Source organism: Lepidochelys kempii, chromosome 8 (assembly GCF_965140285.1).
Source record: "Lepidochelys kempii isolate rLepKem1 chromosome 8, rLepKem1.hap1, whole genome shotgun sequence".
Classification (NCBI taxonomy): Eukaryota; Metazoa; Chordata; order Testudines; family Cheloniidae; genus Lepidochelys; species Lepidochelys kempii.
Window position 1 is genome coordinate 12895009 of NC_136387.1, and position 14989 is coordinate 12909997.

The 14989-nt window shown below is 44.7% G+C and overlaps 2 protein-coding genes across 17 annotated transcripts in view; one reads left to right on the forward strand and one right to left on the reverse strand.

The window, feature by feature from the left end:
- VDAC1 (voltage dependent anion channel 1) overlaps positions 1-14989 on the forward strand; it is a 352647-nt gene that overhangs the window by 70083 nt on the left and 267575 nt on the right. The window lies entirely within an intron of this gene.
- TCF7 (transcription factor 7) overlaps positions 2466-14989 on the reverse strand; it is a 126223-nt gene continuing 113699 nt past the window's right edge. For 4 of the 16 annotated variants that reach the window (XM_073355566.2, XM_073355565.2, XM_073355569.2 and 1 more), the window contains 3 exons: positions 12967-13015; positions 11036-11108; positions 2466-3468 (listed from right to left, as the gene is read on the reverse strand). In XM_073355566.2, coding sequence (XP_073211667.1) covers positions 3135-3468; positions 11036-11108; positions 12967-13015 — 456 coding nt within the window. In that variant the 3' untranslated portion in view covers positions 2466-3134. Of the gene's footprint in view, positions 3492-6481; positions 6586-11035; positions 11109-12966; positions 13016-14099; positions 14431-14989 lie in introns of those variants that run through there. The other 12 variants (XM_073355580.2, XM_073355577.2, XM_073355574.2 and 9 more) reach the window with 8 other exon arrangements.

Genomic DNA, 14989 nt, shown 5'->3' on the forward strand with positions numbered 1-14989 from the left:
GGTGAAGAGACTTGCGTGAGGTTACAGTCAGTGGTTAAGCTGCAATTAGTCACCTACCTCAGCTTTAACCACTTTGGTTGGAAATCATTTAAATGATACTAGTTCAGATATTGATCCAGTGCTAGATAATTAACCACGTGGTGACTGTCAGTATATGCTTTTAATATACATGTGTGGAAGTGCAGACAATGCCAGTGGTCTAAGGGTTAAATAGGCTCTTTTGGATTTGTGCATGTAACTTCCGTTAGTACCAACAGAGGTTACAGTTGCACAGCGAACAGAGACTAATAAAGCACCAGCTTTAGATTTTCTTGCAAAGAATTTGCATGGTTTTCCTCTTCTCCTCCCCCCCCCCCCAATCTACAGCAACTTCAAGCAAAAGGAACTGAATGGGGAGGGGGGAACCAATAACTATAGTGCACTACACTATAAGCAGCTTTCTAATCTTCAGTCTCTGATATAGAAACCTATTAAAAAGTTGGAATAAACATATATAAAAAAAGTTTTGTTGCCTTAAGAAAAAAATACAAAAATAGTTTGTATATCAAAGGTTCTTTTAAATTTCTTGCAAGCCTATATAATACTACTTTAAGTTTGTATTCAGTATTCTAAATCCTATCGTGTACAGTAGAAAAAATAGCCCCCCTCCCCCTAATGTTTTATGGTACTTTTCTCTTCAGTCTAGAATAGGTTTTTATAAAGCAGGAAAAAAACAAGGGTCTGGATTCTGATCTTAGTTACAATGGTATAAATCTGGAGTTATGCCAGTTCCTTTTGTGCAGTAACTCTGGATTTACATCAGTGGAACTGAGATCAGAATCTGGCCCCTAAAGGTTTATGTTTACCAGGCTCAAAATATAAATAAAATATCAGAAATCCATAGACACTTTCAAGAGCGAGAGCCTGTATTAATGTTTGACAGCCACTGGATGGGAAAAGGAGTAGAGAGGAAATAATTTGTATTGTAAAATCTACAGTGTAACTAGCTAGTAGACACTGTATACCAGCTCATTTCACTTATAACCACATTTAGAGCTTGATCCTGCACTGCATAGCTGCAGAGTGACATCTGAGGTTAAAGGTGATGGGCAGGGAATGTGGGGCACCAAACCCTACAGCAGGGACTCTGTGATCTGCCTCAAAATCCCTGCCTCCAAGGGGAGAAAGGCTGAAGAGGGAAGAGTGGAGCTAAGTACCTCATGAATGTGATGAGCATCATGCTCAAGCCATGTCCACTCTCTACGCTACCCTGGGTTTGTAAGAGTAAGGGAGTGAGTGCACAGGGGCTTGAGTTACAGCAGCTCTGTGCAGCAGGCCACGCTTTGACCTTACATATAGCCTCTATTTCAGGGGTGGGCAAACTTTTTGGCCCAAGGGCCATATCGGGGTTGCAAAACTGTATGGAGGGCTGGGTAGGGAAGGCTGTGACTCCCCAAACAGCCTGCCCCTGCCCCCCAATTGCCCCCCTCAGAACTCCCAACCCCCTTGCTCCTTGTCCCCTGCCGGGACCCCTCACCCCTCTTCAACCCCCCCGATCCTGTTCTCATGAGTATCTCAGAGTTACTGATCATAGAATATCAGGGTTGGAAGGGACCTCAGGAGATCATCTAGTCCAACCCCCTGCTCAAAGCAGGACCAATCCCCAATTTTTGCCCCAGATCCCTAAATGGCCCCCTCAAGGATTGAACTCACAACCCTGGGTTTAGCAGGCCAATGCTCAAACCACTGAGCTATCCCTCCTGGTCCCAGTCCCCTGACTGCCCTGCCCCCTATCCACACCCCCACCCTCTGACAGGCCCCCCGGGACTCCCATACCTTTCCAACCCCTACTGTTCCCTGGCCCCTGACTGGCCCCCCGCACCAGAACTCCCACACCGATCCAACTGCCCCCTGCTCCTTGACTGCACCCCGGACCCCTTACCATGCCGCTCAGAGCAGCATGTCTGGTAGCCACGCCGCCTGACCGGAGCCTGCCATGCTGCCCTGCAGGACTGTGCAGCCCTGCTGCCTAGAGTGCTGCCCACGTGGCTGTGAGGGAGGGAGGACAGTGGAGGAGGGGCCAGGGGCTAGCCTCCCTGGCAGGGAGCTCAAGGGCCAGGCAGGACAGTCCCGCGGGCTGTACTTTGCCCACCTCTGCTCTACTTATACTTGGGCTGATTCTTAATCCCGCGCACCCTGCTGCAGCTATTATGCAAGGACTTGTAGGATCAAGTACTTAATGGCAAATGGGGTCTACTTTGAGCCTTTGCAAGGTCCTTTACTGAAGGAGTCTGACTCTCCAGTGTTTACTGTGAACAACCTGAGCAGCAAGGAGGACTCTGCACTTGACTAACATGTTACTATTGTATTTTAGCCCTAAAACAATGAAACATTGGATAGATAGACCTTCAAGCAGCCAGTCCAAGCTTCCTTTTCTGCCTTGAGTGCTCTCACTGTTCGTCTGCCATTCTGTATGCTAAGAGAACTTGACATGTCTGCAAAGACCTGTTACCTGTAAACAATATTTTTCTGTCCTCAAACAAGAAGTTGAACAATATTCACCTCATTTGCCTATATTTCACTTTTTTCTTATGAGCCAGTCAGAGTGAAATCTAGCTTCCCAACATTTAGCTCTCGGACAGAGACGGGCTTTTTAAAAAACTCCTGTACCAGCTTTCCTAACTCCATGGTGAAATAGCTACAAGAGACCTGTGACTGACTACAGTTCAAAGCTGTTTGGGATGCAAGAAACAGAAATGCTTAAGATTTATAGCACCTACCATCTACTGCAACAAGCCAGGGAGTTAGCTTTCACTTTCAGCTACTTGAGCAGATGATGCAGTAAAAGGAAACTCAGGGTGGGGATGAAAGATTTGTTTACTGATTGGCATTTTTAATTTTGGCGAGTCCTCATTTCAACCTTTTTATGGAGGGAGACACCATTTTTCTATCTTTGCTCCAGATAAAAACGTTGACTATTCCAGCATCTTTGAATCATTTTGGGGCTCAGGACACAACTGCCCCTTGACTTTGAAAACAGTTGTACAGCATGGTGAGTAATTTGGGCCTCCAGTCCATTTCAATGGGCAGCAAAACCACTTGGTAAAAGCAAAGTGCCCAATGCATTAATAAGTGTTGACTTGTACAACGTGGCACTATGTTCCTGTTGATGGCACACTGTACTCTGAGGAGTCGCTGGATGTTACTGACACGTGTGGCATGGATGAGCACCGAGTGGATGAGCAGTGAGTGGTCAGTCCAGAGGAGCATGGAGCGCTTTTGACATGAATAGAGGTGGGGAAAGGATTGCTTTGTTCTTTGTGTGCGAAATCAGCAGGAGTCGCAAGCTTGTCTGAAGTAAATGCAGAGGATATGCATTGGAGTGTATCCAGAGGAGAGGGAGGGGAGTCTATAGCACTTCCATCGGAAGAAACTGGGCTGGAACAGCGTCCTTCTCCTTGTAAGTACCGAATGCACTTCTTTTTCCTCCTAAGAACAGTGAAGAGAGTTATCTGTAAATAAAGGGTGAATTTACAGTGTCATATTTAAAATGAAAACATTACAGTATTCACTGTAAACAGGGCACACAGCAGAAATGAGTGCTAAAAACAGAACATCAAATTACAAAAGAAAAAAATCCAATTTATTTAAATGCTGAGCCAACAGCCCCTCTCTTCTGGGCCTGTAAGTCTTGCTCTCTGCTACTCTTTGTTAGATAACTGTGTAACTGGACTGTCCAACTCCATAAAGTATTTGGAGATAGCCTTTGGCTGACAGCCAGTGTGCAGAACAGAAGTGGAGGACCAAATTCAGCTCTCAGCTGAACTGGTATAAATGCAGAGTAACTTTAAAACGTCGGTACAAACCGGCATAACTCAGAGTAGAACTGGGCCTGTGTTCTCTTTGATTACCTTCAATTTCCAATCATTGTCACTAGGTGGCAGCATAACAACAGAATTCAGCCTTACTTTATTAGGCTGATGGATAAAGAAACAAAGGCCCTATCAAATGAAGACCATCCTTTCCCAGTGACAAGAATAAGAATGGACAATTAGACTAATCCAGAATGAGCCAAGAAATAAAGCTTCAGCTGACACCATTATTCTCAACATCTTGAGTGTGGTGATTCAACAGGTGCACCCACTTACATCAGACCTGAATTTGACCCCAGTCTAGGGCCTGGTCTATACTTTGGATTAATTCCAATTCAGATGTCAGACCCCAGCAACAAGTATGGCTGCAACAGCTGAAACCCCTTGTAGAATCAGGGAATGCTGTGATTGGCACTTCTTGAATTTACTAGCTTGACACTGGGGTGAGCTGAGCAGATGCAGATTGTGGCTTTCCTTGCCTATACCTGGCATATGCAACCTTGCTGACTTCCTACAAATGAGACCCAAAACAAAGCCTAGGTTTGTGGAAATTGTGCAAAGGCTTATGGTCAGCATGAATTGCCATGCAAAGTTCAAATGTGAGTATGGACACCCTCCCTCACTTCTGACAAAGGGGTGCGTGTGATGACTGCGATGGAAGTGCTACCTTCTGTTTTAACTTGGAGAAAAGGGCTGATTCTCAACTTTGTCTTCCATGTCTAGCCCAGGATCCCAGGAGGAATAAAGGAGCTGGCCAACAATGTACTGAAAGTACTAAGTCTAAGGAGCACTTACTTTGTGCCTATGTAGCCCAAAGTCATTTCTGGGAAGATGGGCAGTGTTGCATTTGTATGAGAAAGCTGGACCTGGCTATGGCTGGGAAAGAGTCACACCCACTACAGAAGTGGGTCACCCTGCAAGGGGAGACAATTATGAAGCAGCAGCCAGGGCAGATCCCTTCAGTAAGAGGGCGCTCAGCCTTGGTAACGTGACAATGAAACGGAGGCACAGAAAGGGCTGCCGTTATCTGGTCCAGACAGCAGGTCCTTAAGTGAGGGCCCCTGTGATAGGGTGTAAAGCCCACACTGGTTCCCAGAGGGTTAGCAGGAGTTTGAATGCTCAATTAATGGACCTGCTGGCACTAGAGAGGTGTCAAGTGGGTAAATTAGCAGGTCCACCTGGAAGTGAGTCAAGTTTCCTTAAAAGGCTTGAGAGGGCTCAGCTGGAGACAACCCTGCTGTCTGAAAATGGGCTGATAGATGTCGAGAGAGAGAATTGGGAAAAGCAGTAAGAGGGGAGCTAGTTCTGGTGGTGGGTCTCAAACCAGGGTCAAAGCTCTGAGGAGACGGTGCTGGTGTTCAGCTGAGGAGCAGAGTACTGCAGAAGGCTTGTGAAGAACTCCAGTTCAAGCCCAGCACGGACAGAAGTGGTTTAAGTTTGAACTTTTGGTTGGGGATTTGGAGAATTCCAGGGGAATCCTGCAAGCCAGGCCCTGCAGGAAGGGTAAAGCCTGAGACCTCTGGGAGCCTAGGGGGCAATGTAGGTATGTGGTGAGTCTAGGAAGGGGCTGGTATGGGGGCCGATGTCCTGGCTGAGATAGGAAGAAGCTCAAGGTGGAAGCAGATGGCCTGAATAGAGAGACCTTGCCTGCTTATAACAGGGTCTCTGGGCTGGAGCTCAGAGAAGCTGGGGGGCCTGGGTTCCCTTACTGGCTGTCAGCAAAGGTTATGCAAAGACCCTGCAAACCAGGAGTGGAAGGACTAGCAAGCTGGGACTTGGGTCAAAGAGTTGGCTTGAGGATGCAGGACTATTGTTTGTTGGATTTTTGGTTTCCCTGGAAGAGAAGACACTTTAAAGTGACCTGGCTGGATGGGTTGAGTCACCAAAAGAAGCATGTCACCACAGAGCCGGAACAGCTGTTGGCAGGGGGCACAGAGAGCACGCTATGCCACAACCAGCCACAAGGGGGTGTGCCAGTGGTGAGTCCTCTTCTACAGCTTCCTTATCCTTTCCAGTCCTGTAAGTACTTTGAAATACTGGTTTTACCAAGTGGTAGGAAGTGAAGGACTAATGAGGGTGTTTGGACAGCCTACCATGCAATGGTCTGGCACTCAGACCACACTAAGCTGAGATCTAGCTGGACCACATAAGCTAAGCAGGTACGTGGCTAGGATACAGGGAAAGCCCAAGTGCTGTGGGAAGTGAAATGGTGCTGGTAATTCAAAGGGAAAAGTGTCACCTACTGAATCCAGACTGAACCACTGCCCAGTCATGTTCTGAGATCACTGCTGCAACTGGTGGTTCTTTCAGATCGGACGTAACGCTTTCAGATCACTCACGGCCTTCTCCCAAGAGAGTGGGTGTTACCCCAGTTGGATTTTGTTGCTGAGGTTAATTGTCTACCTCCTTCCCTGTGGATATTTCAGTTGGACATAGACTCTCTTTCTCTTTCTTTTCCAAGTTGTTGAGTAGTGTTAGCGTGGGCTGTGTGTTACCCCAGAGGTGGCTACGCTTGAAGCGCAGAACAAACAGATTTCTCTCTATACATGTATCTCAAACAATCAGTTGTAAGACCTGTAACGTGTTCAACATTTGTTAGTATTTACGAGATAATTTTTATGGTAGCTTGACAACCTACCAATAGTTCGTTCTGAGAACCCAACAACGATAGCATGTTGGTAACATCCCTGTTCAGTGAAGGAGGAGGGGTGCACCAACCTGAACTCTTCTACAGCTATAGTTTGAAGTGGAAACAAAGGCACAAGGAAGAATGATTTGGGAACAAAGTAGTAACTGGGGAAACAAGGAAGGATAACTACAGCATTCTGCCCTTCCCCTTTGGGATTAGCCAGTGGAAAGGATGGCAGTTTCCCCAGAGGATTGAAAAGAGGCCAACATTTTCAAAAACTGGACTCTAATTAGCGGTAGGGCGCTCATGTCCCTCCATTCTAGCTGCAGTGTCACTCACTGAGTTTCCTCTACCTGATCCCCCTCTTGTGGCTCTGCTTCCTCGGCAGAGACAGCCTGAGGCATAGCAGATGGCCACCCATGGCTCCTCCTAGAAGAACAGATGTATCACCAGTGCCATTCTGAACTGTTTCCTACATCTGCCCACCCTGGTTCCTCCTGAAGGGGATCCTTGATCCCGCCTAGGCCTCCACAGTGTCTCTGGATCCCAAATTCTTTGCACTGGCTGTGCAGTTTAAAACACATTTAAACTCCATTTAAAGCACAACCACAGAGCAGTCTGGGGCATATCTAAGACTGAAACATGTTCAGCTACCCATGGCCGAGCAGGAACAGGGACCACCTTTTGGAGGAGGAAAAACTGCGAGGTACGGGACTGGGTGGGTTGGCCAGAGGAGGAAAGTGGTCAGAGGGTGCCAAATCCTTTCAAGTCCGGGATGGTAATGAATCTAGGGCCAGCATTGTCCCTGCGGAGGTGCCTGGAGAAGGAGGAAAGTCAGCAGAGTCAGGAATACATATAATTGTCTGGCCTGTGAGGTTTCTGGAGGGTAGAACTGTTTATACTGGTGTATGGGCCACTTGCAGTTGTTGTTGTTTTAAGACAGCAGCTGTCATGACAACTCCATTGCTCACACTTCAACCAATGTACCTTCTGGGTGAGGAAAGCTTACCATGAACTGTCCCTGTAAGAAGCTCAGACACTGGTAAGGAGTGTGGTGGAGGTAGAATAGGGAGAAGTGTTTTTGAATGAACCCCTAACCAAACCCTTGATTCAAAACTTTGCTCAATGGACTGTGATTAAACAGCTGGTCAGAGGTTGAAAAAAATCCATTCTAAAATAAAGACAATAGGAAAATGGACAAATTCACAGCAAGTATTCACTAAAATATTCCACTAGCTCTAGCCTCACATGACCACAGTCTTATGGACCAGATCCCTTTGTAGGACAAACTTTAGCCACTTTGAAAAGCAAACTTTCACACACATCCAGGCAGAAGAAAAGGGTACTTGAGGCGTGCAGTCCACCCCATACATCACTGCAGAAGAGTGTCTCCATGGGCCCTATTCATTCACGTACTAGGAGGATGGATGCTTCAAAAGTGCATGTACTAATAATCATCTTCTCTGTAAACTTACTTGGCAGTGCATCATTGACAGGTTATCCATTGTCCAATCTACTTGGAAATGCTAAGATTTAGCCTATGTTTAGTTATCTGTATGTATGCAGGACGTTTAGTTAACTGTAAGTACGTAGGAGGAGTTAAGCTAGTGTTTTCAGTGTTACAGCAAGAAGGCCTGGACTAAAGTTATCACATTGCCCCAGTTCACCTGGTCTCTAGGATTTCTATATTCAAATCTCTAATTTCTCTTCAAACAGGAAGACATATTTTTATAAACCTTTTATGCCACCTATCATTGGATCCTCTCCACTTTCTCTCTATATTGTTTAAAACAGAGCCCTTCGGATGTGATCTCGCATGTCCTGAGGGGAACAACTCTTTCCTTGAAGATACTGGTGATTTTGAGTTTAGATTCCCAGCTGAGAGGGTAGAAAAGAACTTTCTCCTACCTATTGTAGTCAATCAAGTTCAACCCCCTGCTTAGGTGTCCCACTTCAGAAGCACAGCTAAAATACAGTACTCTAGGGCAGGCATACATCTGTCTCTGAGCTTGCTAATGAAAAATGGCCTTGTGTTAGAACATGTATTAACTAATATGGTATTAAACATGACTTTGCACTCACTGCTGCACTTATGTGTCAGTGTTGTGGTTAACTTTAGGGTGAACCAGCTGGCATGGTATAAAACACGACAGTCCTTGTGTAAACTGAATGTTCACCACCGGTGTTCGTTCATGTGGGTTCTAACAGGAGAGAATTCTCCACTGTAAACAAGCCCATGGTGAAGTTGTTTCCCCATGCCACCTCAGGCACTTCCTGCTATGCATGAGGGGGTGCAGGAAGAAAACTGACTGCTGTATTTATACTCCATCAAAAAATCTGTTTGGGGGAGAGGGAAGGTTAATGAATTGAATGAATCTCTTTAAACAGTAAAATTATAAACAATAAGGAGACCTGCTGTGTCTGATTCGATACATTAACCCTCAAGGCCTAAAATTTACATGTATGCTATGCAACTTAAAAGATAAATGGACACACATACACCTCATGACTTAAGCTGTAGAGACTTCAATGGATTGATTAGACTAGGTTTACTAACTAAATAGATTCCACCATCTTTCCTCTAAATGTTGGATGGAAAAGGAGTCTCATAGGACCAAGCTTTCCCATTAGGATTTACAGATTATACTAGCAGAGCCAGAGGAAGATAACAACCTCTGAGGGGACAAAGCATTTTAATCAGTTAAATCTCTCCCATTTTGGAATGGATATTCTCTGGAGGTTTCTGTCCGAGGCAGAAGTCAGTGATGAGGAAACATACATTTCTGAAGCCTCCAAGTTGGCTGTTGTGTATTAGTACCTGGAATTGCAGAACAGCTGCTATTAAATAGTACGTGAGATGTCAGGGTAAAACATTAGAAAGCATGCTCAGGTTTTAGGAGCACTCCAGCAATGCGTGTTAGTTGGTAAGCAATGTCAGGCAAAGCAAAGTGTTAGCACGGCATCCTAATTAAGGGATCTCAAATAAACTTGGGAGTAAAGATACGAAGACCGCCCAGACACCTAGTAATTGTGCTCTTCATGGCTGTATGGGAGACCTGGATTCAACACTTTGTCCTGGTCTGTCAATTCTCTGACTGGCACTGCTGCTAGGAAAGGCCTACATCACACAAGAGGCTCTTTGACCAATTTTAAGGTGCAGCATTCAGGGCTGCCAAGGGCACCCCTGTCTTCCAAGTTCAGAAAGATGGTGATTGTAGTGGCATCATGAGGGTGTGTTATATTAAAAATGAAAATGAGGAATTTTCAGGGCTATACAAAATTCCCCAGTTGAAAGATCAGATACAAACAGGGAGCCATTTTGTGTAGGAGGAGAATACAAGGGGTTAACTAAGCCTCTTTAGGACCAGTGACAGACTGGTCCAATTTCCAGCATAACTACATGACTTGCATGAGGACGCTGCCAGTTAAATAGGAAGGATAGCCAGTATCTGACACCCTGGCTCAATCACAAGTGATTTATTTATTTTTCAGCCCCAATTTCCAGCCAAGAATGTACCAGCATCACAAGCTGTGATCAGCCAACGTCTAGGCCCCTCATAGCTGCATATTCCCTTACATTAAAAAGCAAATAATCTGAATCTCTAATGCAAATAACTTTCAGGTTTTGCTAGACAGAAGCTAAAAGATAGTACTATAATGCCCTGTGGCTCGCAGATTATGCTGAGAACTATTCAGACACCACTTTCCTGTACACACCTCTCCTCTGCTCAGGCTGCATTTACTCCTTACATGGTTGTCCAGAAGTAGGTCATGGGCCTCCCATGCCTGGGAATGTTTAATGACCCTCTGACCCAGGTAATACTCATTCTGTTCACTTGTCAAGCTATTTCCTCATTCTATTTCCACATTCGTTCCTTAGAAGCCCGAGTTGGTGGAGTCCTCAGACCATCTCATTGCTTGGGGCACTAGGTGGTCTTGTGGCCGTGTGCTGCTGTAATGGACACTTTTAGTCCCAAATGTAAATAGGTAAAGGCAGCCCTTTGGGTACACTCTAGGGCCCCTCAAAGCAGTGGTCATGTAGGGGGGGAAAGGCTCCACATTAGGTCCCTCTTCGGAAATAGGAAGATCGGGGGCAGGGGCGGAGGGAGAGAGCAATAAGCATTTGTTTTCTTCCATTCCACACGTGCACCAGTGTGTAAGGATCTCTCACCCTGTAGATCAGCCTCTCAAGAACAGCGAAATAGGAATCTTAATAAAAACATGTAAAATATTACATGTGCTTCGCCAACCTGGTATAAGAAACATATGTTGACTTTTGGGTCTAGCAACCTTGACAACATACTCTCTTTTCTCTTAGACATTGAAAGAATTTGGGTAGAACCTTCAGAAATACCAGCCCACAGCAATGATACCCTGGGAAAACCTTCCCAGTTTGGAAGGAACAAATTTTAGCAATGCCAGTAGTTTGTTTTGTGTGTTAGGAGCCAAGGGCACTAGAAACATGCATGGAAAAATAAAACCACATAAAAGGGGGGGAAAACAACGCGCTCAGGAAAAGGCACTAAAAGCAGAGTAGAGTTTCTCTGATACACACCTGCATGGGCCGCACCAGTCCGTTTGTTGGTTGAGGCCAAAGCGAGCTCTGCATTTCTTAGGAGAGGCGGGATCTGAACACAGAAGCATGCGTGGCGGAGAATGGGCAAGACAGAGGCACAAAGAGGAGGAGGAGGAGGAGCAGGAGGAAGAAGAAGAAAAGATGCAACATCATTTCAGCCACTTAAGACAAAACTAACAGACTAAAATCCAATTCTTCAACAACGGAACTATTCAGACACCACTCTCCTGTAAAAAAGGGATGGTTAGGCAAGTATCAGAGAGATTACACCTGGCGGGTGGGGGGAGAGAAGTTTGGGAAATGGCCTCAGTTACAGATGTTGGAGACTTTGTTCCCTCCCACCTGTGGTGCTCCCCCAGCTCAACCACTTCTCCACAAAGCCGAGTCCAGGCAGTCAGAGTTCAGCTACAGGAAAGCTAGGAATTTACCAGGAATTCACTGCTTCTTATTGAATCTCTGATTTGGCAGCATTTCAAAACTAAGAAATTTGACAGCCGCCCATTGCCTCCTGTATTGAAATCCTTACTGGTTCCCTGGTTAAGTGGCCGGCCAAAGAACTCAGTCCTCATATATTTATATATATATATATAATATTAAAACAGAAGAGGAAAATATTGCAGAAGCAGATTGAAAACAAATAGCACCAATAAGACCCATATGGGGCAATTCCATTCTGCTTCCCTAAATTCTCTCTCTAGTGCTAATGGACAAGCTACTCTTTTCTGCATGTACTGCCCTAAAGTCCTGTGCAGTGTTGCTGTGTGACATAGGGGCTGATTAGAGCAGTGCCCTATTTTCATTTAGATACATGTGAACTTTTTTGCACTAGTGTAAATGAGATCTGAGGAGTACCTTTGTGTCAATGTCACTCTCATAACTGCCAACTTCTGTTATGTGCTGTTAATTGGCAGCTGCCTTCCAGCGCAAAGAGGGCTGCATTCCAGTGGTGGGTGAAATTATTATTTTTACACCACGTATATTACATAAAATCTTACACTTGTTATCAATCTAGGCAACAATTGAGATAAAAAGTTAACTTACTGTAAGAAATGTGCAGTTTAGCTTCATGAGAGACACAAAGCAGATGCCTTAACGTTTTCTCTTGATGTGATATAACAAAGGTCCATTAGTATTGCTAAATTAGAAATGCTTCCAAATCTACGATGTGAATAACTTCACTGTGTGTATAGATGTGTGCGCACACCCACACCATCCAAAATCTGCACAAGGGTCCACTTCCAATAAAGAGCACTTGGTAGTAAGCAACCACGTTAAAATACACCATGGTTTTCAGTGCAATTTTGTTTGACTTTTAGGCTACTTCTACTACAAAAAGATTTGTGATATGGTCCCTGGGGTGGTCTTTAAAGAAGTTTCATAGCTCTTAGATACGCAATATTGGTGCATCTAATAGATAAAGGCATCACTTTTGACTACAGAACATTGGTGCCTCCTGTCACTCACAACCTAGTGGAGCATTTCTCCTGCATATCTCTGTGGCAGAACAAATTGTAGACGTGACTTCTATTAAAAATGATTTTTTAGCCACAATCTAGTTTGACTGCAGTGTTGTAGCTGTGTCAGTACCAAGATATTAGAGACCAGATGGGTGAGGTAATCTCTCTTATTGGACCAACTTCCACTGAGTGAAAGAGACAAGTTTTTGAGCTACACAGAGCTCTTCTTCAGGTCTGGAATCTCTCTTGCTCAGTTTTCATGAATGCCATCCATGTTCTGGTCCACATGTGTTTTTTAAGAACAAGATAGTTAAATAACTTACTGTGGCTTTAAAATATACCATTTTTTAGCTTTAGAAAACTGACTGAATGAGCTAAAACATGGATGGCAAAATACAACACCCAGTGATAAGCTACGGAGTAACATGCTGCATTCAGTACCAATTAGTTTACCTGAATTGGAGTCTTGCTGCTTTTCTCTTGCTCGTCTTTTCTTTTTTCCCTAGGATGTAAGAGGGAAATAATATTAGTTCACTTCTCAGAGAACTGGTGGAGGCTGCTCAGTATTATGAATACAACAATTGCAAGGGACTGTCATAGGGCATAAGTAAAATTCATGAAGCGTCACAACATCTGGAGTTGTTGTTGCCCGTGAGGACTGAACCAAGCACCTTTGGAACTAAAAGCATGAGTCTCTCATGCTTAAACTAAAAAAAACCCAAAAATAACCAGGTCCATTAGCTCAGAGGCAGTAGCAAACTCAAACCTCCCAACATGACCTGCCCAGTCTGATATGTACATCTCCCTCTGTCATTTCAGTCATCACAGATGATGCAACGAGGGGCCTTGTACAGAACCAGACAGCTTTCTGTGTCATCTGATTGGCCTTTGCCCATCAGTAATCCACACACTAGGAATTAAAGGTGTGTGTGTGTGTGTGTGGTTTTTTTTCTTCCCAAAGCTATGGTTGATAACTTCTGCAAAAGGTTGCTGGTAAAACCAACCCTTCCTAGCGTTTGAGATATATGTACAGTACTTCCCATCAGTCATGGTTAAGATACAGTTTAGCAAGTCATGGGAGAAACCACTGCTTCATTTTCTGTCTGGTTTAGAGCTATCTGTCTTCACAGTTTCCAGAGATTATCTACTCTTTGATGTTCATTTTGAACAACCTTCTTGACAATTAGGGACAGCAAACTCTACTATGAAATAATACCATATTTTTAAATACAAAGGAAGAGACACAGATTCATGAACAACAACTGTTATACTTTGTCTCCCCTTCAGTGAGAGAAGTGCCGAGGCAGCACAGAGTGGGCTTTCCTTTGCCAGCCATATTCCCAAATGAAAGCACAGACCAAAACCAGTGATTTATTCCACAAATCAGACTAAGCAGGCTTAGGGATCTTCCACAAGGTAGCTGCCAAGAGGCCAGCTGAATCTTTGCAGGAACGAAACACTGCTTTTTATCTATATAAATGCCAACTCAACACAGATGGAGAGACAAAAAGATACAGCGCAAGCCCTCATGGAAAGGGAACACACTGGTAACAATTTAGGACAAGTATTTCAGCATACACTGGAAGTTACAGGATGCAACACACAATTTTTCAGAATTCACCAAACAGCAGATCAATCTCTCTCCACATACAGTAATATATATGGTGTATAGACAGACAGTTCTGGGGATGTAGGGCCAGATTGTGCCTTGATGATCTCTGAAAGTGCCAGGGGAGGGAAGGAAGCTATAAGGTGCCTCCTGCTTTGGGCCCCTGTGCAGCAGAGAGTCACCGTCATGGCCCGGCCTTGCAGTAGGGAGGGGCCTGAAAGAGCATAGAAGCTTTGTGCTCCTCTTGTGCAGCAGGAAACTTGGAGATGGAATTTCCTCTTCCTGAAGCTCCTCTTGGAGGAATGTGCCTAAAGACATGAGTAAACCGATAGGAAGGGATATCACAAACATAGGTAGCACATTCTATAGAGAGGCTGGGCCTTCCTTAACTGTCATGAGGGAGTCACTAAAATGAGAGGGGATGAGCAGTTACATCAGTTCTGAGGATGCTAGTTATAGATAAATAATTAGCTGTGACACTCTAAGTACCTTTCCCAGACCAGAGGAAGAGCTCTCTGTAAGCTCTAAAGTTTGCCTCTCTCACCTACAGAAGTTGGTCCCATAAAAGACATTACCGCACCCACTTTGTCACTCTAGATAAATCATTGTCAAGTAGTTAAAGAAGGAAATGCCCCAGTGTGGCAAATCATAGACTCCAGTCACAGGAGAATATGACCCCCAGTTAGACCAACAAAACACTTGATCTTAACCGGAAAAACAGAGAAGTGGTGGTTGGATTTTTTTTCCATTCCAAGGCTCAGTGCTAGGCACATGGAATGGAAATTGATGCGGGTGACATGGCCGAACAGTTTGTTTATACGAGCACCCGCTTTTCCATCTACACATTCTGGTCCCCTTGAGTGAAAC